The sequence below is a fragment of the Ptychodera flava genome, chromosome 14 (genome assembly GCF_041260155.1).
Source record: "Ptychodera flava strain L36383 chromosome 14, AS_Pfla_20210202, whole genome shotgun sequence".
In the NCBI taxonomy this organism is placed as follows: Eukaryota; Metazoa; Hemichordata; class Enteropneusta; family Ptychoderidae; genus Ptychodera; species Ptychodera flava.
This window is the reverse complement of record NC_091941.1, coordinates 4,225,831-4,250,041: the sequence shown is the minus strand read 5'-3', so window position 1 is coordinate 4,250,041 and position 24,211 is coordinate 4,225,831. Positions and strand designations below refer to the sequence as shown.

Below are 24,211 nucleotides of genomic sequence, written 5' to 3'. Positions count from 1 at the left end.
GGAGCCCGCTGGCCGCTTCTTAGGGTTGGTTTGGTCTGGTCACGGTCCGAACTGTGGTCTGGTGCGCCATCCACTTGAACGGTCCTCATTACTTATTCTGAAATATCCGCGAAAAAAGCTAGACAAAACAAAGAAAAGAAATTTAATATTTGAAGCAGTCCCGAGGACACTCACTCCGTCGAAAACTGCAAAAAGCTCTGGGGCTGCCACAAACAATTGATTCAGCAAGAGTCAATTCGAATCTTGTAGAACCGATTACAGTTTCCAAGCAAGTATCGAGCCATGAAATTTCGACACCGTATTCCCGTTTTTACGTTGTGCGTTTCTGTAAGATAAAGGAACTTCAAGTGATGCTCATGATCAAAATGAAGACCAATAATCTTCTTGGAATTAAAGAGGACTTAGGTGTTCTCCGATACACTCCCGCAAGTGAAATGTTCTGTTGTGGATATAACGCTGCAGTTTGGTGATACCGTACACTATAGGCTGATGTGTCCAGGTTGATGTGTGTCACATCCAGGCGACAGATATCATATGCATTTATTAAGCATAATATAAGCAGGATTGGTTTGTAACAACCCGTCTACTACAGGTGTTATACCGTGGCAACTCGGATACTTCGAAAACGATGCGAATATAATATGTATTAAAGTCTTAACTATAAAGTTAGAATGTCCACCATTTACAAGGAAGAGTACGGCGACAATTACACTTTCAAGTGATGAAATAAAACAAAAAATGTCATTTTATTTACTGAAAGAACATGGTCTGTCATATTCGAGAACACTATAGAGATACAAGCATAGAAGTGTTGTCTCCTAAAACGACCCCAACAAACAAACAAACAAACAAACAAACAAACAAACAAACAAACAAACACAGAAAAAAGTCCAAGATGCTATGAAGAATAAGCAGACGTCGACAAATTGACATGTACCGAAACATTTTACATACCCTACTTCAAGACTGTCTTTTAATAGACAAGTAAAACTCTTCGAGCCGTGTTAAACATTCTTCTCGATCAACTGAGAAATGTGCAAGGATCGTAAACAACAATTACAACGCTGGAGAGATTAACAAGGCTAACACCGCGCATTCTGTAGTCTTGTAAAGGAATCCCTCAAATCAATTAAGTCGCTCAGGTAAAGTACACTGATTTGCAGATTGCATCGTCCTATTGGGTTTAAAACTTGCTTCTATCTCTTCCGACGCCGACAATAAGAACTAAAAGAGAGAATGCAGGCCGATTCTGGGGAACAATTGAAATGACCAAATCACAATGCTGGGCGGAAAATGTAAATTATGTATGATTCTGAATCAAACAGATATTCACTTCCTGTTCATTTAGGATACGCTGCATCTTAGAGACGATAATACGTCCCAGAAACGGTTACAGTTATTTAGGAAAGATAAGTTTGTATAATATTTCAATCAACGAGTTCTGACTGATTGATTATTAGATCGATTGATCATCGAGTATTGTAAAGACGTTCACTTTAGGGATATGGACTATTTTTAATGAGCTGTATTCAAGTTTATTGACGACGTAACGTGACGAGAAACACCGTCCGCGCGCTGCATACTGGCATAGCGTTCCTTGAGTACAGTCACGGACACTCCAGAGAGACCTACATTATCCCTGCCGTTGCGATTGCACGGACAAGAGAAAGTTTATTGACTTGCAAACGGTGAGGGAACAGAAACAATAGAGGAAAGCGACAAAAACACTAAGAGAGTGTAATTTCAAAGAGGCTTAGTGAACTTGGTGCCAGATTGAGTGTAGCCATGGAGCTCTTTTGGTAGCTCCATGGTGTAGCAGATTCAAAATGATGCATGTAGGAAGTGATATTCTCTGTACCATGTTGTTATTACCGAAGGTCCTTCTCATTTCTGTCAGTCCGTCAACATCAACAATGTGATTTGTAAGGACTCTAGCTAGATCACTACGACCCACTTGCATCAAATACCTAAGGTCCGGATTTCATTGTTAATTACAGCCAGATAAAACTAAAAAATTGAGGGGACAGAAGTCGCCATTTGTTGCCCTCGTATATGACTAGAAACACTGAAGCGCGTGAAAACAATCTTGAAGTTCAACAATCTGTAAGATGAGTGTCGCCTTTCTTACTGTACGGATGCGAAACCCACTTTTAGGATTGCCGATTTAGCAATAGATTATATACTACAGATCACTGTATACTCAACTTTTCGCGTAACATGAAAATCACGCCCACGGACGGTGACTTCAAATGTGAATGCGGTCGAACACAATTTTCTTTTTCAAATCAGTCCTGGAAGCTCAAAATTTCTTATCTTCATGTAAATTGTTCAGTATGATTTTAACACCTCTAGTGAATTCGAGTAAAATATGTTTTGTACTCTGAAATTTGTAACTGTTTCTCGCTGTCAGGGAAAAAACAAGTGTCATGATCATGGTTTTTTGTTGGTACAGCCCCCTACTTTGCTTCGATGAAACCATCACAGGATGTCAACAAGGACGTGTATGCCTTGTCTCGCGGGACTCATCCAGACAGTTGTAAATATTCAGTGGCTGAGAATAGCGCTAATTCGACTACTCCAGAAGAAAGAAGGCGCAAAGCGCATTCCAAATAATTAAACTGGATCACTGCAAACAAACCGTTGGCTGCCAAGACAAAAACTTTGGACCACCGGAGATTCCGATGAATGTGAATAAGGTTCAATATAATCACCGACGATCGCGTTTTCCTCTGATCGAATTCTTAGAGTGCATAATGGATACAAATTATCGGTATTATGGTGAAGTAGCGAGGGCTCCGACAAATGTCACTCAAAAGTGATCGAAAGGGACGACCAAGTCTTTAGCCGAGAATTTTAAATAGACTGGGACATGTAACGACGAAGAATTGACAGAACGATACAGAAGGAAAAACACACCTGTTTGTGATTACAGCTCAACTCAAAACCGGCCATTTGCCAATAGTGTATGCAAAGATCTCGCTGCATTTCACTAACCAATCCTACCTGAGCTCGTTTTACTCAAGCGTCTCAAAAATAAATGATACAATCATATCGTCATCACCTTAAAAACACAGCCATTTGTGATGTGGGTGGAGGGACGATGTTTAAATGTTTTACCAGTGGTTCGAACTCTCGAGGTGGAAATCTAAGTTGACGACAATATCACAATATTTGCACAATATTCCCCAGGATGTGTGCAAGGTGTTAGAAAACTTTTAAGAAAAGCTGCTGTACAGATTGTTTTGTGATACAACTTTGGATGCATTGGGAAGACGATGGCACTGAAATACGTTTAAAACATTGACCCTGGGTGCAACATTACGTTAGTGGCATTGTATTCACATGTGCAGATGGAAGTGCCACAGTCTCGATCATCGTGCTTGCATAAACTTATCGTTCCACTGTAGAATTTTCACTCACGACTCTAGAGTGGTAAAGTCTCTATATGTGTATATCACTCATACCTGCACATGTGTAAAGTCCCGTGGTCGAAGGAATGCGATACATCTTGTCCCATGTTCAGAACGACCCACTTTCAAGAATTTGATACAATATGAAACCAACGAAACACCTTTCGCCGAAATGGACATGCGCTATTTATTGGTGGATCAATAAACACCAACTTTCATGGAGCAGTGACCTTTCACTTAGTAGGTTTCAAAAAACGTGGTAGGGCGTAGACTGGGCGATTCATGGAATAAACACACAACGAAAACAGCATTTGTACAAATGATTAAAGTTTATAATTTATATTTCTCGCACCATTTTGTAAAAATATACCACATGTTACATATCAAGATCAATCTACAAGAACATACGTGACTATGAAAGGCAAAATGGTTGACAAGTATTTCAACTTGACCAAGTCTCAGTAATCTTGGATCTGAAGTAGATATATCTCACACGTGTCTTGCAGCATGCCAGACTTTATATAAGAATGGACGGACCATGAGGAATTATGCATTTAGCGCCAAATGCAGACCCTTAGCAATTCCTACGTTAATGATCAAGGCACGGTAACTCTAACATGTAAAAAAGGCAGGGACAACACTACATAGCTCTACATTTCGCCTCGATTCAGCAGAGAATAAGGACCATTACTATGCTTTCATTTCTACCATTCAAGTTGCATAATTGTCTTGATGCTTGGCACTTTTAAACAACTCACAAGTCTTGTAAATTTTGGCGATGGAGAAATCCCTGTCTTTTACAGCTTGAAAAAAACGTGACATTTTGAAAGCGATAGATTTTTTCAGGTAGTTATATGCAGTCCTTGCTTATCAACAATCATCAAAGTGACATTTTTCGTCGAAGATGACTGGCAAAATAAATGTTCCACTTTTGAAAATATTTTCAATACCTTTTTCTAATGAACAGACCAGTTTGCATGGATACTGCGTCCATCGGTTCCAAGGTAGGATAAGACTACACGTTAATGTATGTAGTTTCCAAGATGCTGCCCGTAACTCGTGGTCGACTTGACAGTACAGTGTTGCCAACTCCATTCAATAGAGAGAAAACATGCATTCAACTATATTGAAATTAGTGTACACCAAGGCTAGTCCTAAAAACAGCTACATGCGAAGTTTGCAAACGCGTGGCAAGCACGCTCCGGAAAGATTCCTGGTTGCGAAGTGGACCACAAGTAACATCTTTCGAAGTCACGTTCATTTTTACTTTGCCGAGTACGCCTTAACACTACACACAGTAGCTGCGTAATGGTAACACCGAGGTCATTGGAATTCATGTGTGAGTAACGAACACAGCGGCCTATTAAACAGCTGCAGAACTGAAGATAAACCAGTGTAAGTACCCAAATCGAAGGTCAGAACGTATCCATGCAAAAATTTGGGTGGAAAAACTTAGTTACGCCGAGACAGTTAATGCCAGAAATGAATACACAGAGGTGTGGAAATACCGTTATGTAGGTATACAGACACACTGATTTGGAAGCTAAATATCTATAACACCTGTGATCTAGCTGTACATGCAAAAACAGTCTACTGCAAGGTAGCGAGCAGCAATGTTTGTAAATCATGTATTTGTGTAAGTTTGTTTACGTTTGTTTTAGCCACTTTCCAGCGAACCGTAGTGCTGTTGCACGTCATAATGGCACCACAGCTAACATATATTGCGCACGTGAAAAGGAGACCGTCCTCAGTTAAAATTTTAAATGATCGACGGTGAATCAATAATCACTTTCGTAACTTGCATCGCTCAGGTAAGATGACCCGAAATCGCTGACGTCACCTGCACTCTCCTGATCAACAGGCAACAGCAAGTTGGGAGCTTGCTGCAGACTAGAGTCTGTTAAACCATCAATGTCGTCATATTCAGTGTCTGTAACTTCAAACTGAAATGGAGCTGGTTCCTGGTGCAGAATACCATTGATGCTAATCCCTGGCACCACGGTATCTCTGACTTGAACGTTTGTCTGTTTGTCGCCACATTTTTCAACGACGAGACTCGGCACATGAGCAGAATTTCCTTGACTTGTCATTCGAGCGCTGCCATTACTCTCCGCATGACTCTGCGAATTTCCGTTTAAATGTTCTGTTCTCTTCTGTCGGCCCAGCTTTCGGTGCGACCGTCGTACGCTGTAGGTCCAGTGGCGGTTCTCATCGCTGCTGGCATCAGCATTACGACGCCGATACCCGCTGTCGTCGAGCGAGTCCAAGTCTAAGTCGAAGCGGGAGCGAACTTTGCCATTTTTCAGTTTTCCGTCAACTCGCTGTTCAAGTTCAGAGATTCTGATCAGCGCCCTGCGAAGTTCCGCGTCGCGTTCATGTAGAAGTGCCGTCAATTCGTCACACTGTAGTGAAAAACAACATAAACTATACGTCAGAATGAAAAAAAATAATTATGTGGTAAAATACTCATTTCATCTTATTAGATTAACGACCTTGTTTTTACGCGGAATACACAGTTTCATTTACTAACGTAAACGATGTACATGGTAAAAACACAATACTATCGAAGCTAAAACTTGACAGAAAGCAAGTTCCGTTTCACCACGAGAAATAGACACAATAAGTCATATAATATGCTGGTATGATATGAAAATGCGGTCACTCACCTTTTCTGATAAATCTTGTACTCTGTATTTAGTAGACTGGCAGCAAAGGAAAAAATGACAAAATACCATGAGTAAGAATTACACAAGCGAAATAATACATACTTTACTTGAAATACTTGGCAAGATGACGGTGAAAGTAATTATTTGTTGTATCGAAGACGAGGCAAAACTGTAAAAACACACTACGCCGCATTACAATTCAAGAGGATTCAGGGGGTTTACCCTGACACTAGACAAACAGACAGCTAACACAAAGACGAATGCACTCGATATTCCACATTGTGGTAGAGATGGTTACACTGAACGGAAGGAGACAGCTCACAGTTCCAAATCTTGGCTTGCTAAAAGTCATGAAAGTGACAGTATGATTAAAACGCATTTGTTTCGATAAACTTTGCAATTTCTTCGATTCGTAAGTCTCCTGTACTTAGCAGCAATCTTGAAAGAAGATTTTGATAACAGGAACCACTAAAGACAAAATTGTGGTGGTCACCTTTAACAACTGAATGTCGGCACACGGTGGCTTTTAGAGAAGACAGTTCTTGAAGACTGTATCTCGTCCAGTTTTAATTTGAACGATGACGTAAGCACATGTTTCCACATGATGCTGTTTTAACCTCCTCCCCACAACACTTCAACAAACGCACAGTGCATACCACAAGACTGGTCAAAGACACAGCAGACAGTCGGTATGCCCTCACAATATTGTATAATCAGTAATGATAAATTTGAAACTTTAAAAACATTTTGTCTCGACACGGTCCCTCCACAAAAGGAGGGACCGTGGTCTCGATTTCTTTATAGTCCTCGCGACTCCTTGTTTATTTAAATGCCTGAGATACATTGCTGCCCAGTTGACGGAGCGACAATTTGTAGGGAAAGAAACAAAGAAATTAATAAGTTCTATTTTAGCAAAGGGTGTGGTTGTAGATCAGTGTCACTTACCTGGCTATCAAAAGTGCGAAGTTCATGAATAACATGTCTCAATTCACTCATTTCTTTGCCAATTTCTTTTCCTGTTGTAGTAAAAGTAGATAATATGAATGAACAATGTTGAATTATAAACAGTTTCCTTCTTGTTTTATCACTTTATGAAGTGACAGTGTGACTGCTTTGATTATTTATGTCAGCTAGGGACACGTGCGTTTTGATTGATAGGTATAATAAGTGTTTCTGATGAGTTTATAAGATCAAAATTTACTAGCTAAACCAAACGCGTGAACCAATGTAATGGCTCAACGTAAAAGTTAAAAATATATTATACTCCTACATGTAGCCTTGCAAAGTTTAGCCTTCCATGGCGACTGTCCTCACCTTACTCACGTATTCAATTTTCATCTCTGTCTGCTGCATGTTGTTGAATTCAAATTAAGGTTACTAAAATCTCTCCGAGGTTCAACTGAATATGTGATGGTGAAGCATACAATCAACAATTTTTGATTGCTGAATGACGCACATCGTATTCGTATCAAGTTTGCACGAATTTATTGGCAACACCAGGACAATAGCCGTACTTTGGCTGTATAGTGAAATTTGAAGTCGTCAGTTTGGCTAATCTAGGGACCGTTATCCTCTCCAAACTCCCTTTCAGACGCATATTGCGATATGGCGAGTAGGCAGTGTTTCATAAGGACGGAAAAAGCAATGAAGTTCCAAGAAGATTGAAGTTCAGTCGGCCTGAATGTCATCCAATGACATTTAGACCGTTGCGAATAGCTTCTAACGAGAATAAGAGATACAAACTTTTAGATCACTGTCTTTCAAATAGAGAAACTATCGGCGCCATAACTTTGCATTTCCGGGACATGAAGACATATACAAGGACCATAAAATCATTAATTACGAGCCCTTAATTCTACAGCTCATCAAATTATCTAAAAAACTACAAAAGCAAAAGTGAAATCTGTCAACATCAGAAACAACAACTTTACTTGTGTACAAAACGAATAAAAATTGTACGGTTTAAATTTTCACTGATTAGAGATGAAATCTAAATTCACCCCACGTGACCCCACGTGACCCTTTGTGTAGAGAAAAAGTACAATCAGTGCCCTTAGGAGATTATTAAATTGATTTAACCATGAACAGCATTATCATAAAATTATATTGTCATGATAATATAAACAAACAACAAACAGACAGACAGACAAGCATACACAACAATGTGATGAATGAAACCAAAAACAACATCAAAACAAAGCGGTTATCAAAACATGCGTTCAAGAAATGTCTTCAGGTAAATAGTTCACTTCATCACATTAACTTCCTGCCTTGGTAAATGACCTAATTTTCATTTTAGTAATTTGACAGGACAACTTGTGACTCGAAGCTGTCATTGACCCTGCAGTCAAAGTAACAATGATAGATGACCTTGGTGAGACGATATGGACGACAACAACTACAACAAGAGCATTGCAGGGTGATGACGTCACAGCTACACAACGGAAATCAGCAAGCATGACATGTGACCTTTGTCATGGATGGAAGTTCTGGCAATCGGTGGGTGACCTTCGGTTTTGGTTTGTGACGTCTCTTGTTGATTGGAATCTTTAGTTGAATCGTCGCCAGATTTCTCCATACCAGGTATCTGTAGTAGCGCCTCGGACTTTCGACGCTGGATTCTGTCGGTGGAAAAAAAACCGTATCAGAACTATTCTTATCAAGTCAAATCATTACGAATAAAAGTTAGTACACATCATTTCAACATTTAAATGGTATATAATGCATACTCATGGTGATACGATGGTTAACCATTGAATACTGCACCGTGTGCTGTCTCTCTCTTACTCGTGCTGTGCATAAATGTTGAACACGCATCGTAACAATGTATATTATAACATTCTTTGGCAGAGAATTGTTGAAAGATTGCTCTTGCAGGGCCAATGGAGGCTACCTCCATCAAAGGCTATTATCAAACACGACATGTAGGTCACGTAGCACACGCAGAATTATTCGTAGTTCAGGTTCAGGTGCCTTGACATGGACACAGTGCGCTTTGGTATTCATGCTTTGTTTGATCAACAGCAAGTGTGAAAGTTTCTTTTTAGCTTAAATATTATTAAAGTAATTCACCAAGAAATGACGTATCTTTTGTCGGAAAAAAAACATATAGGGCCTATGAATTAAATCTCCAAACCGTCACAAAACGTTTCACACGAGATCAAAAAAGCGTTTTTTTGCAAAGTCATAAGGTGACATTAATTCTCAATGAAGACGCTTGCGCGTCAAGTTTAAGACGCGTTCATTGGTCAATTACTACCACATGACTGATCATTAATATTCAAGACGTTTCCAAGCCCATGAACATGTGTATTGGTTAAACAGATAATCACTAATATTTGAGAAGTACAACCTAAAGAATCATCACTGACGGTAATTATTACGTTCAATTATCACGATATCGAGAAAAGTGGCCAACCTAACAATAGCAAGGCGTTTCATTAGGTGCGTACTTGTATGAATAAAGGGACAAGCTATATGAACGGTTTGATTTGACCTCGTATCATTCGCTCATTTTGGACTATGCGCCCGAGGGCAACCATTTTCCCGACGTCAGGAGGGTAAATGGTCACAAGCCTCAAGGGTACATAGTCCCTTGTTTGGACTATAATGTCTTCATTACTTGCCTATCTTACATAGTTTTCACATACAATTTTTTGGGTTTATTTGCAAATGACAATCATATGCTTATTTCCATGTTAGACGAAAATCCAAGAACGATTATCATCATCGAACGGCGCATTGATATATTTAAATCACTGATTTGCGATCTATTTTTCATGCAGAATTGTATATGGCTGAAGGATTTCCTATGCAAAAAATTGATAATTTACAAATCCAAAAGTTGTCAAGTTGAGTAAAGTTCCGGATCACTTTCAGTCAAATGGTGACTTTTCGGCCCGCTACGTCATCAACCAGCTACTATTGAATCCTATGGAGCGCGCAACGTTCGATATACGATTCGTTTAGTGAAAACGTACGTGACCATGTATAGTCGTTGTTCTGTGTACGTAACAGTTTGCTTGTCCATGTTCCAGGGCAAACCACTCTCTCACACGCAACAGTTTCGTACAAAGTGGGATTTTCTTTGGTTTGTTGATATTGCGATAGGAATACTGAGCTCGACGCAGCGCTGATCAATGACGTTTAATTATGGGGTCAGGGCGATAGGAAAGTCATATCACCGTCACGGTATTCAGCTACGCCTGACCTCTTCAGTTTTGGCTTTAGTAGTGGTCTCGTCTTTCATTGCCAATAAACCTAATGGTCAGCGCGATATCCTTTATATCTTCTCTGTATTACGATTTCCCTGTCATTGAATTTCATGGTTTGAAGTAGAAAGTTAATAATCTTGACAACTGAAAGACAACTTTATCACAATTCGAAAAAAAAGAAATTATGAATTATTAAATTCTTTATAATAGTCGAACAATTTCTCTTTTACGACATTGCAGTAGCATATTGCAGGGGCGTGTCCCGCCTCCTTATTAGAATCACCAGGTTTATGAGAGTGGAAATAAATTAGTGATTGTGCGTGTTGCCGAGGGGCAAGGCGTGTTCATTGCAAAGTACCATGGCATACCATACCATACGACTGGTACTCGCTGTAATTTTACTCAAATTTGATATTTGATAGGTATAGCCGTAAATAGAAGATTATTTTATAAATTAAGTGATTCAGAACAGACGACGCACAAGATTAAGCGTATACCGATAGTTTAACAAATTGATTTTGATTCGGCGGTCGCACAGGAAAGAGACAGTGCGACAGCGCAGTTTCTCTCCTGACTAAATCACAGCATCACTCCTCCATCACTGAATGTGTAACTTGATACCTAACATGTAGAGCTAACGCGAGTTTGTATGATTTAGCGCCGGAAATTTATCCTTCAAATGAAAAGCTGACACCTTGGGGTGAAATCTGGTAATAGAGACCAAAGCTTTCATTTATTATGGAGAGGAAATAGCAAAATAGTGTGACTGGGAAACTGTTGTGCTCTTATTGTGTTTGATTATTTTACTCATCCGCAAATGTATTTACGAATTTGTACTTAAAAGTCACATAAATCTAAATGAGATTGATTACAGGATCCGTTTAAAATGAAAATATTTAGGAGTGATTTTTGACACAAAAGAACCGATTCTTTTCGAGTAGATGTAGGTTAAGCATGTATCACATGTAATTGTTGAATTTACTCGGGTACAGGATCTTTGCAATATTAAACACAGTACGTATAGTGGTTTAGAATATCAAAATTGCAAATTATTGATACGTCATATTCTCTACAGATCAGGGAAACATCTGAAGAGAAGAGAGTTGGTGTGGAGTAAGGCAGTCTCAGTTCATATTGCGATTTTAGGGGAATGATGCAAGATGGAATTTGGATGGCGTGGAGTGAGCCTTAGGGTTGGATGGAGTGGGGGTCAGCCTTGGATTTTGGTTTGAATCTAACAGTCACCATGGGATTTGGACGGAGTTGGGCAAGTATTGGATTTGGATGGAGTCGGGTAAGCATTGGATTTGGATGAAGTTGTGTAAGCCTTGGATTTAGGTTTGAATATAATAGTCACTATGGGATTTGGATGGAGTGGGGTAATCATTGGAATTAGGTTTGAATCTAATAGTCACCTTGCAGCTTCTTTGTTTTTCTCCATTCGATCGCGGCCATGTTTTTCGAGAACACTTTTGGCATCCGGGTATTCCACAAGAGCCTGTTGTGTTTTCGTGATAAAAGACGAGAAGAAAAAAAGAGAGAAAGTATGAGTCCACGCCATGCAAAGTTCAGCCGTTCCAAATAACAAGGACAGTCTTTCATGTCATGGCTGTCGCTAAGGTCTTTGCCCACGGTCTAGGTTTTACAATCTCAAATGAAAGTGATGAGAAATCTGTAATTAATAAGTTAAATGAACTTTCAACGTTTCTCGGAAGAATGGCTCAGAGTTATTATTGTAAGAGGATTCGTTGTTTGTGTTCAGAAAGAATAAAAAAGCTTTACTTGAAGAAAAAGGGAGAGCACGAAATCGCGCCAGAGGCGAAAGCTTTTTCACTGATTAATCGGCCATTACGCCAACAAATACAAGACTTAAATAGTTTATAAATTGAAGCATTTAAATTAAACCGAAAACACGCCTGGTTTGTTGGTGACAAGATGCCAGATATTGACAATTATGTTAGTAATAATGGTTTATACTATAATTTAATATTGTCTGCAGTTCAACAGGTGGTTGAAGGGTTTGTCTAATGCGAATATTTTATCCTGAAACATTATGGGAAACAAGAACTAATTGCTATTAAAATTCGCCCCTTGGTTAGTTCAACACTGGATCCCGGTACAAGAGTTTACTCTCTGTAAGGCGTTCCCTAATTTTACCTGCATTAAATCCTTTTTAGAGAGACACAGCAACTCGGAGTATCCCAGGGATACGACATCTGCATTTCTTCTGTTTTGGCCTTCATCAAGTTTCAACAAGCTGATCTCTCCGAAGTAGTTTCCCTCTGAAAGAGTCGCGACTACCATTTTTTGTCCAGTGACAGGATCGGGAACTACCACCTGTTAAATGATAGAAATGTTTGCTTCGAATTTTAAGCGAAAAATTTCTCTGAATGTTGGAGAAGTGTTTGAGTAAAATTGCCGGTTAAAACCACGACATTTTCGTTACATTAAGATGTGCTCTTTTATTTTAAATCTGCTACTGCTTGCCCAAAAAGGCAGCTAGTAGTGTCAACAAACTGATTTGATAGTTAGGAGCGAATTCTTGAAGACTTGTTCGCTATAGAATTCTGAAAACCTGCGTCTTTCCAAGTATAATTTGTGCCGAGACAGTAGAAACACCCACCGTAGAAAATTGAAAATTCGTATTTTTTGTTCTCAGTGACGGTGTAATTGAGGCAAGCCACCGCCAGATGGTAGCATATCGCACGCAAAGTATCATTGCTTGTTTAAATGCTAATTGACTACAATTGATTTGTCTGGCGGAAATATACTGTACAACTTCCAAATATGCCGAACGTTGATGTATCCACTGTGTTTAAAGCGCGTTTGCCAACTTTTTAATTTTTGCCCAGTGGCCCTGTAGTTTACCTTTACTCCTCGAAAAAAATGGACAGCATATGTTTTTGTAATTTCACAGCAAAGCTGAACTTGTGCATAAATGACCAAAAAATAAAGCATGTACATTTTACCTGTACTTTGCCATGGTTAATGATGTACATTTCTCTGCCAATTTCTCCAGTCCGGCATATGTAGTCTCCCGGGGAGTAAATCTGTGATCGAAGTTTCAGTACAAGTTCACAAAGCAGTCCCCTTTCACAATCTTCAAATATTTTAACCTGTTCAACAAAATGTGAAAATTAATATGTGATAATCGATAATAGTGCCAAAAATCATAAGCAAATAATCAAAATACATAGGACATGACGTTCTGATTTTATTCGGTACTAATAATTGATCGTGTGTTTTTTTAGACATCAATATGGTTCTGCGTTTCGAACACTTTGACAGGTTGAGTGTGTCACTCGAAGACAGTAATGGCAAAAATATGTTCGATATAAATTTCCCCCTCAGTGCAAACGTTTTAGGCAACTCTCTTGTTTTCGAAGATGGATGGGAGGGGTGAGTTTTGTAATATTGACTCGAGTCATCAATACTATTGCATTTCGTAGGAGCCTTGAAAAGAAAATATTTCAGAAACTTTTTTAGTGCCTTCAGATTAAAATTCTTTACAACATTTCGTAAGTCGATGGTTTGTAAGTATTTAACTCATTTATTAAGTTGGGCATCCAGTTTTCATTTTGCATTTTTTACCAATTAAGGATTCAGTATTTTGAACATTCTGTACACATAGGTCGAAAGTATATGTAACGAGTTCATTTCATTTCATTTCGGTTTATCGTACTCGAATTATTTTCAAACAAGAGAGTACACTCTTCTCCTCGCAAATGCTTTCATCATACACACGGTCACTATTGAGTTGTGTTATTTCTACTTTCGATTTTACTCGTTTGAAAGCCAGCATATTGTCAATGGTAAGTGTGACAGGCCAAACTTGCAATAAATTGTTTAAATAATTCATTTACTAAATTCAATTATCGTCTTCTTAAATTAACTTGGACCGCAGTGAGTAGCGGACCGTGCACGGACATAAGCCTTGACATCGACACCTTTTGTGCACTTTTTACCGACAGGTGCGTTCTGAACCATAGTCGTTGGAATTTTTACCTTTACCTTTCGCAGGATGTCTAGATGCACGTGGATTGCAATTTCTGCCCGCAGTCGATGAGGTAGCATCTCCAGGAAATGTTGATCGTCTAGCGCTTGAGTTCTGCAAGAAATGAATCCCGCTTGCTCCATTACCATAGACCATATATACCAATGTATGTTAAAGTCACGATAGATTGATCTTACAATCACGCTTATGAAAGCTTCGACCATAAAAGCCATTGTTTACATTCAATTCTAGAATTATGTGTTGTTAAGGTAGAACGTGCCTCGGGACAGATATTCAGACTCTCAAACATTTGCAATTCTTTTCTGATCTACTACTAGTGGGGCATCATTTTAAAGGTCTTGGTGAAAGAAAACTTTTCATTTTCTTAGTTTTTCGAAAATCGGAAAGTTTGTTTTTCTCCATAGAGTTAACACAGGGATGGCGGCCATTATTTTGATTTTCAACTATCGGTAAATCTTGCGTAATTTGTATCTCTAGTACCAAAATTCGCAAGGTGACTCCCAATTTTATTCTTGATTTTGAAAGATAGTGGTTGAAATATTCCTGAAAGAAAGTTTGAGCAAAAGATTAAATCTCTCACTTTCGAGGCGCATACTACCTTAATTGACACTCGAAACGATGGTCATGGTGCAGCCCATAGGTTCCACCGTGTTCAAAATCATTACCTGGCCGAACTAATCACGAGGTGATGCAAATTTATGGAGGATGAAGGAAGCGGCGTACCTGTTCCATGCATAGTCAGACCATTTCTTTACACGGTTCTGTAATGTGTCTGGTACTTCACGGTGGTTCATGTAAAACTTTATTGCATCCATTCTGATTTCAGAGTTCACATGCAAGGATAAAAAAGTAAATACTCATTGCAGAAACTGCCATTAAATTACAGAGGCTTCTCAATCAGTTATAGATTTATTGTGTAAAGACAAAGATTGAAGTTTTTCGGAATGGTGGTCCACTTCGTAAATACGAGCGTTGGTTCTATGAAGGGAAGAGAGTGGATGTTGTCTCATACTTTAAATATTTAGGTATTGTTTTCTCCTGCAGTGGTTTATGGAGCAAAGCCCAAGAGGTTCTAGCAAATCAAGCGTCAAAAAGCAATGTTTACTGTGAACTCAAAATTCCTTTATCTCAGGGACGAAGCCATACATATATGTTTTAAATTTTTTGACATGAAAATTTTGCCCATTTTAAATTATGGCAGTGAAATTTCGGGGGGGGGGCACTGAAGGAAATAACATTGAAAAAGTACATGTTAAGTTTTGCAAACAATTACTTAGACAAAAGAAACATGTTATTGACGCTGCGGCTAGAGATGAACTCGGGAGATTTACGATTAGGACTGTGAGATTGCCTAGAATTGTAAAATACTGGTTGCGCATTTTGAAAACGAACCACAACAGATATGTATATCATGCTTACCAGGTGCAATGCCAAATGGCAGAAAATGATAAAAAATGTTGGGCTTTGAGTTTAAAAAGCATTCTGTTTGCATACGGGTTCGCAGAAAGTTGGTTTAACCAAGGGGTTGGAAATGAAGAAAGGCTTTTGTCAGAATTTAAACAACGTTGTCGAGACATAGACAACCAAAATTGGCATGACAAGATTCACAGTTTTAAAAGATTATCCACCTACTCTCTATTAAAAACAACGCTTTGTCTTGAAAAAACATTTGAGTATTGTAATGAAACCTATTTTCAAAATGTATCTAACTTCATTTCGTATTTCTTCACATTCTCTGAATATTGAAAGGGGCAGATATGACAGTGTGAATGAAGACCAAAGAGTCTGTACATGCAACAACATTTCTATTGAAAACGAATTTCATTTTCTACTAGTCTGCCCACATTATACTGATCTAAGAATGAAATATATACCAGAATATTACCATCTTACACCAAATATTGAGAAATTTGTTTGTCTTTTACGAAGTGAAAACGTAGAAATCATTCGTAATATCTGTAAATTTTTATTTTATGCCTTCAAGAAAAGGAACGAAGAAGTCAGATTTGTATAAACACAGTTTGCTTTGTATATCAGTGAACATGTACCTATGACCAAACATATACTATGTATTTATTTTTCTGTAACACAAAGGGCCGGTGGCCTAGAGTGAGAACAATAAAATCTTATAAACAAGAATAAAAAAGTAAAGAAATGTAAGATGGTTGTGTTCATGGGCTTTCGTATGGAAAAAGTTCATATTTTTTGAGATTGATAACGAATAATATCAGAAATGCATAAGAACAGGCTGGATAGCTGTCAGTCAGTTACCTTTGGAATTAGTTTGTGGAGCTGAGCGAGCCATAATTGATAATCTGGTAAACAAAAGTGAAACACCCGAACAAATGAATAGCACGAGCTTGCACTAACGACCTGACGACGCTAGAGAGCCACACGACGCCGGTTATAAGTCCAGAGAAGGTCTTCACAATCATTACACAGATCAACGATTAATTTTCACCATGCCGATGGAAAATCACTTTTCGGCTAACCTTGTCCTCCGGATCATTAATGGCTTTACAGAGCACTATTCATGGACAGCCAAGAGTAACAATGACACTTTTAATATCAGTAATCGAACTGGAAGTAACCTTGGAAATCGGGTTAAGTGGATTATATCTGGGAGCAAATCGTAAATAAGCAAAGAATACTCCACTTCCACCGATGATGCGATGAATTTCACGAAAACAGTTACAGGGAAAATTATCGAAATTCTAGATCGTTTGTAGTCTACTTGCATTCGAAACAAAAACGTTCAAGGACAAACTCTTAGGATAAATGTCGTAGGATCGTAGACTACACACATACATGCCAGACTCGGACGATAAAGACGTTTGACGCATGCATATGATATTGAATCGTTCTTCAGCAAATTATTGCGCCCTCTAGAACTGAAGAGCCTAGATTTAATGAGAAATGGTTCTTGCCGCCTTCCTGACTATATTTTTACGTGTCTCTCTGACCCGATGTATAGTCATCCGTTCTTTTGTTTGTCCTCTTTGTATGTTTGTTTTGTTTGCCTATTTCTCTTCCTTCCTTTATCGACCGACCTGAAGGTACGGGCTAAAACTTCTGTGTAACAAAATACTGACAAAGTGTAAATCTGGAGTTGATATCAACACATTTAATGATTCAGATGAAATAAACCAGCGCTCCACTGAATCTGTCAGTAAGGGTTTACACTGTCACAGCAAAATCTCGTTTTCTAAATTTAAGTGCGCGCCCTCTATGGTTTCACCTGCGACTTCTTCGTTGTAGTTGACCAATGTACTGTAGATACTAGTTAACTATCGCCAGCTTAATAAAGCGTGGTAAAGAAAGTGTTAATACGAAATAAATATCAACTTAAAAAACTAGAGAGAAGATTAAAGAATCTTTTTTACTTTGACTGGAATTCCTGTCTGGCAGCATTCATGTTGCTGATGACGTCACCCACATTGCCAACGACTGCAGCGAACAAGAAGACGCCAATCAGGAATGTGATGCCGGTAAATATATACTCCTACAAAAAAGTGAATGACAGAAAGAGAGTGAAAAGAACACACTGAGTGTATTCAATTGTTCATAATGTAACAAATTATTCCGATCCACCTTATTTCCTTTAATTTTATCGTGAAAATAGTCTAGATTTGAGCGTTTTGGTATAAAGAGAAGGAAGTCAGCAATCGGATGTTTATTTTGACCGATGATTCGCTATGGCTGCTGCCTTGTCTTTTCTGATCTGGCCACTTATTTCCGCCTGTTTATCTTCTGAATTCTCTCCATTGTATGATCACTTTAAGTCTGCAACATGGCCTTGTGTCAGTTTGTATTATCTTTGTTCTCGGCCCTGCAATGCTGTTTTGTTCAGCCCAATCGCCGTGGAGGCAGGACGGAAGGCAACTAGTAATTACTGTCAGCTTAATCACTTCGAATCTCAGCAAATGATCTTTGCAGTCAACCAAGCTTCAAATGTGCGTACTTAAAAGTGAACTTCAAAGGAATAAGGAAATAATCAACAAGGTAGAAAAAATTAACCCCTTTTTTGCATTTGAATTTGTGTTATTGGTGAGTGATTGCCTAGAAGATGAAACAGTACAGTTCTCAATTATCATTTATCGTTTGAAGTCATTTGATCCACTTACAACAATGTGTCTCTAACTTGTCTTTTTCCAGAGCGCTTTCGTACTCCCAGTGGTGGTTGTGTACGTGCTTAACTTGTCGCAAATATAGAGCCAAAGATGGTTTCCTATAATTATTCATTTTCATCGCATAAATAAATCGTTTTGCTGTAAGTATGAGATGACTGCAAGTAACTTGAGCACTTGTGTCTCCAAAATGTACACCATGAAGACTAGGTCTCAAGACAAGAAAAAGGGACATTTGTAGCAAATGAAAACTCGTTCCAGAAGGTGTCAGAGAATTTACATGAGTAAAATAAATGGTCTGTTGTTTCGTCATTGCTGAAAACAATGGAGGTGTGTACCAAAGTCTACTAGTAAAGTGTTAATCATCCTTGGTCTCTCACGTACTCCTTGCCTTTCAAAGTGGCTATTGATACAAGAACTCGTGAATTTCAAATTAAACTCCATCATATCTTGTACACAAATCTCTACAAAATGATCTCTACTACAGGGGTATGGCCCAAACATGCCTCTGCTCATTCTTTAAGGTAGATGGACTAATTTACCCGGCAATGGGGTTGAGTAGGGGAGTGAAGGGGCAAGACTAGGGAGTACTGAACCCATTCTAACATGCCGTTCAATCAGACCTCATCTCAAGGATCTATTTGTGTTTTATTACCGATGAAAAGCGCCCAGGAACTGATTTCTACCATGGAGAGGTGAAACCTAGTGTTTTACAAGTGTACGGTTAGCATTTCCATACTAACAACGTACCTATGCTTAGAAGGCATAATATTTGCCTTAGTTCTGTAAATTTACAGTTCCTGAAGAAGCCGGGTGTCTTGCACACCTCCTTGAAGAATATCTACTTCTCAAATTGTGCAGTGAATATAAAGTTATTATAATCAAAGGCGGTTTTTTTTGTAATTTTAGAGAAATGTGTTGTAGAAAGTGATGGAAATCATAGATCCGATCATTTAGAATACTCACAATGTTAGTGACAGGCCCTGGCATTCCCCCAATTGTAGTAAGAGTGACGGTCGACCAATACAAAGAGCGTACGTATTTGCTGTATCAGAACAGAGAAACAATAAAATTTTTTACCAAATTGAAATCAACTTACGATGTCAGTCTGGGGCAATGGTGTCTCTCCAATTGTTGTTAGCGTCATAGTTGACCAGTAGATACACAATATGTATTTCCTGTAAAAAGTTCATGCAAGTAGTTTGTCATCTAGGTTATCAACGACGATGCAGGAGAAACATCTAGAAAAAATCCCTCAAACGAAAGGTTGCTTTATTTCATTTCACCGGGTGGTGGCGCGCTATCGTTCGTGAGCGACTCGTCGCCGGTACGTTGGGCCGCGGGTAGTCAATTGCGAATACAAAATTACAAAAATTGGTATAGTGACAACATTTTAGGTCTTCTTCTGTTACATATATTCTTACATCTTACCTCAAGAAATTCTGATCCTCCGTACTATTTGGATAAACCCATTCGTTCGTTCCAAATCCTTCGGCCTACAAAAAACAGATGAGAGCAGTATTCAACATCAGTAGTCACTGAATGCAGACCCAGTAGTTGTCGCAGATACAAATAAAAAAGTATGATAGCCAACAAACTACGTAGCGCATAGCATCAAACCAAAAATGCACTATTAAGACTAAAAGTCCATCTGTGTGGAATCTGCTTAGAGGTAATCTCGAATGAATAAATCTTTCAAAGAGAATTTGCTTGACAAATCAAAGTGCTGGGTATAACCGTAAGGGCTGGAGAGCAATACATTAACTTACAAATGAATTATGGTAAATATTTACTTTATTATTTATCATAATTTATGAATAAATGAATAAGCTTATACTACTCGCTAGTCACTGAGGTTTAGCAGACTTCTTGATATCTGCTTGATGTCGTTAGTAATGCCATCTGAATATCTCGCGATCTTTCCCAACTTCAAATGGATTTGTTGTAGACGCCGACTTGTTCAATATCCGCCAAGATACGACGAAAAATGAAACTTCATAGAAATAAACATAGCTTGCGTTGTATGGCGCCAAAATAGGATCGACTGCATAATTTGCGAAGGGCAACAGTTTCTTAGGTTGAGGGCGCTCACGTGGTGGTCTACTGGTGCGAGGAAAACGTAACACTCTGCATGCAACACCGCACAAAGACTTTTCAATGTGTTCAGCTCGTGAATCTCACCACCGTCTTTTCGTGAATTTTATGGAATCGATCAATATTCTAGTCACATGTCAGAACTGTTTATGCGCCTGACATGACGTAGGAACAGGTGATATTCGGTAATGATCTGTAATCATCACGGATTTCATGTCCTCTCAAACTTAAAGTATTGTTTGTTTAGATGTGATGTTTTTCAAGGCAAAGGCAGAGTTCATCTGAAACACTGCGTCCTTCGACAAATACCCACCTCTGACATCATGTAGTAGAAACAGGCAATCCAATGGATGACCACAGCTAGATACAGAGAAAGTTTCAGAGCGCGAAGACGATTCGGATTGCTAGTTCGGCTGAAAGAAAAATAGAAATGAAAAACAAAATCGAAATGAGGATCTTCCAGCAGAGAAAAATTAAAGCAACGATTCCAAGTTTTGCAAGAAGCTGAAATGATGAGAAAAGAAAGAAAACATAAAATTTGTAGAATCTTTTCACTTTTTATGACGTATCACCACGGCCTGAAAAGATGTTTACATTTATGCAACACTGCCATTTACTCTACAATCTCTACAATAACTATTATTTCAACTGTGTTTCTCACTGAAAAGTCATATAAATAAATCGACCGTAAACCTAAACTCTTCTTAAAGGTAAGAAAATACTCATGCGCTTTGTGACAATTGTGTTATCATTAAATACGATTGTCAAGAAAAAAGGGAATTGTCTTTAAAAAAAGTAACGGATGCACATCAACCAAAACACTAAATTGGACCAAGAACATAAAGAGAAACAATCAACTTAACGAAAGGTGGAAGACTTTGTTTTCTTCCCTGGTGTATTAGCCGACATTATCGCTGTCTAATATAAGTAAAAATTATCTGAAGGCCTGTCTTGCAGCTCCATGCATGGATCAAATTTACAGAAACCCGCCTGAATTTATTAAGTTGGTAATATCAGCTTTATAAAATCATAGCATTTTATCTAATATGGCACCTACTCCGATATCGGAGCATTTATAACACAATACTATTTCCGACGACACCAGATACCGATGTACAGGGCTCGAAATCATTAGCGATATACAAAATTTGTCAGAGTGGAGCGACATTGCGGATACTCCGTCCATACCTGTCAGTGATCTGGAAAAACGTGGACATGGTGTACCATTTCAGTAGCCTAGGCAGTCGTAAAATAGGTATAAAAGCGGAGTCTGAAAAAAATTCCACAGAAAAATTAGTTCATCTGGACACTATTCCTGCGTTCTTCTTAACGAGCACTTTGTGGGGGTTTGTGCGAGTTGCTTTATGTGGCCTATAAACCGTTCATTAGTCTTGGATATTTGTTGTGCGCTGTCGTTGAGGGCCACAACCGATGTAGCACATTTAAAAAAGGCGATCACACCTGGATTCTGCTATGTTCACTTTGACTGCGACGCAGACGGTGTTTCAACCTTTTGGCTGGTGTTATTTCACTGCAGTATAGGAGGACATAATTGCGTTGAAATGAGGCAAAAGTGCGAAAGCTCTCAAGATAATTACTTGTGTTGTCTTCCCGGCATATGCCCTGCAACAATTCCATTTTAAATGTATGAGCGACAAATTGAGTGACTGACTCGTTCCTTGATTATGAAGACCATGGCTATTCTCTGAGACGTCGCCTTGCATTAACGAGATACTTCTAGACTTGGCGTTTCTTTAGTCCGTATTTCTAGTTGATGTATTTTTTCATGTCGACAATTCGAACAAAATACATCCGCATTCTCACGTATTCATCGCGCTAACAATGTACCCCAACAGTACATGGTGTGCTTGAAAATATTTTGAAGAATCACCATGGCGACCACATTAAACTTTAACTGAACCTACTGTAAAATTTACAGAATGTCAGACAGATTGTATTGAGACGCTGAATTATTCTAATTTTCTGTGACGTTGGTGGTAAAAGTCATTGTTGAATCATGGGCGAGAAACTCTATGAAGTTGACCCGTCTTGATTGGTTGAACGTAGGTCTAAATGCAAGACAAGTTTAATAAACTAGGCTAACTACTTAATGGACTTTCTTCAGTCCTTATTCAAAACGGCGACCATTCATTTTGTGAAAACACATCGACTCGACCGATGCCAGTTTTTCCTTGTTGAATTGGAGTTTGTCACAGTTGCGTATGAGCATTTTTTGACGAACTTTCTTCGCAATGTTGTTGACATTCCCCTGATTAGCAAGCGATACTTGATCATTCAATACCACACAATCTCAAAGAGTAGGTAATGACGCAGTTCCAGAGCAACAAAGCCGCAAACTGACGTCGATGTCGATCTGAGGTTTGTCAGTGCGATGTAAACACCTTTCAGTCAACGAGCGTCTATAGTTTCGGAGAAAGAAGACCTTCTCACTTCACCATTTGTCATTGGCGCTAATTGGAATTTTCTTTCTTAATTAACCATTACGGATTATTGAGAGATAGTAATTGGCTTTATAAATGCTCACAGAAAATCAACGTTTTGCTGTGAACGTGACCTTTCCTGGGTAGGATATTTGAGAGATATTAGATGCGGATTATTGAGAGATAGTAATTGGCTTTATAAATGCTCACAGAAAATCAACGTTTTGCTGTGAACGTGACCTTTCCTGCGTAGGATATTTGAGAGATATTAGATGCGGATTATTGAGAGATAGTAATCGGCTTTATAAATGCTCACAGAAAATCAACGTTTTGCTGTGAACGTGACCTTTCCTGGGTAGGATACTGTATTCTGCACGATCGTGTTGATTGTAAACAAAGGGCCTGTCATCTAGATTGAACGAACGTTCATTCTCTAGAGTTGGAGTGATATTATTCGGAACTTTGATTGCTTCTTCAGATTGCAATCGTAACGTTCCTTTGATATGTGTTCTGTAATTGAGCTGACAGTAGATCAGTTAAGATATCGGCATCAACTGTAAAAAGTCCATTTCTCTTTCTTTACGCATTATAAGTGCTTCTCGTATCTCTTTGCGAGAATGGTTTCAATTTCATCACGCCGGCTCAAGCACTGCCTTTTATTCCCAAAGAACATATTCCTGATAAATGTGATAATTGTTGCGATGCGGACAGCACATCTGCCTAGCATTCTACGTTGAAAGTACCGCAAAATGGCAGTGATGCTATTTGTAATTGGAAAGCAACTTGATGAGTCGATGGATAGATTGACCTCATAAATGCATTTCAAACTGGCAGGCGCATTAGAACGGCGTTAACATTTCAAACGACCATAAAAATCCAACTCACCAGTGCTAAAATCCCAGGACGAGCTACATATCATGTCGGTCGCTCCTAGAAACGGAAAGAAAATGAAATGTACACGGAGTGTAAGAAAGATTAAAATGAACAAATGAGCAATTAAGCGAAAACACATATTAAGAAAAAAATATTTAGTGATTTTCTATACCCATGAATATGATTTTCTCGGCTTCTGACCCTAGGCTTGTCACTCTTTAGTGACATATCATATATGATTCAATAAATACATGATTTTACGGCTTTGAAATGAATGGACAATCCGATCTTTCGTTGCCATGGTAACGAAGAAAACATAAAAGGTAACTGTTCCTAGTCATGCTCAAATATCAGAATGTATCCCGATTTTC

At 38.7% G+C, this 24,211-nt stretch overlaps 1 protein-coding gene across 5 annotated transcripts in view; it reads right to left on the bottom strand.

The window, feature by feature from the left end:
- Window positions 1–3,720: 3,720 nt before the first annotated feature.
- Window positions 3,721–24,211, bottom strand: part of LOC139149024 (cyclic nucleotide-gated channel rod photoreceptor subunit alpha-like) — a 69,110-nt gene continuing 48,619 nt past the window's right edge. For 2 of the 5 annotated variants that reach the window (XM_070720520.1, XM_070720516.1), the window contains exons 7-21: window positions 23,853–23,897; window positions 21,715–21,796; window positions 20,840–20,939; window positions 19,864–19,928; window positions 19,532–19,610; window positions 17,689–17,807; window positions 15,029–15,121; window positions 14,296–14,398; window positions 13,260–13,406; window positions 12,448–12,627; window positions 11,706–11,788; window positions 8,546–8,697; window positions 7,022–7,092; window positions 6,077–6,112; window positions 3,721–5,812 (exon numbers count right to left, since the gene is read on the bottom strand). In XM_070720520.1, coding sequence (XP_070576621.1) covers window positions 5,189–5,812; window positions 6,077–6,112; window positions 7,022–7,092; window positions 8,546–8,697; window positions 11,706–11,788; window positions 12,448–12,627; window positions 13,260–13,406; window positions 14,296–14,398; window positions 15,029–15,121; window positions 17,689–17,807; window positions 19,532–19,610; window positions 19,864–19,928; window positions 20,840–20,939; window positions 21,715–21,796; window positions 23,853–23,897 — 1,979 coding nt within the window. In that variant the 3' untranslated portion in view covers window positions 3,721–5,188. Of the gene's footprint in view, window positions 5,813–6,076; window positions 6,113–7,021; window positions 7,093–8,545; window positions 8,698–11,705; window positions 11,789–12,447; window positions 12,628–13,259; window positions 13,407–14,295; window positions 14,399–15,028; window positions 15,122–17,688; window positions 17,808–19,398; window positions 19,478–19,531; window positions 19,611–19,863; window positions 19,929–20,839; window positions 20,940–21,714; window positions 21,797–23,852; window positions 23,898–24,211 lie in introns of all 5 variants that reach the window. The other 3 variants (XM_070720518.1, XM_070720519.1, XM_070720517.1) reach the window with 3 other exon arrangements.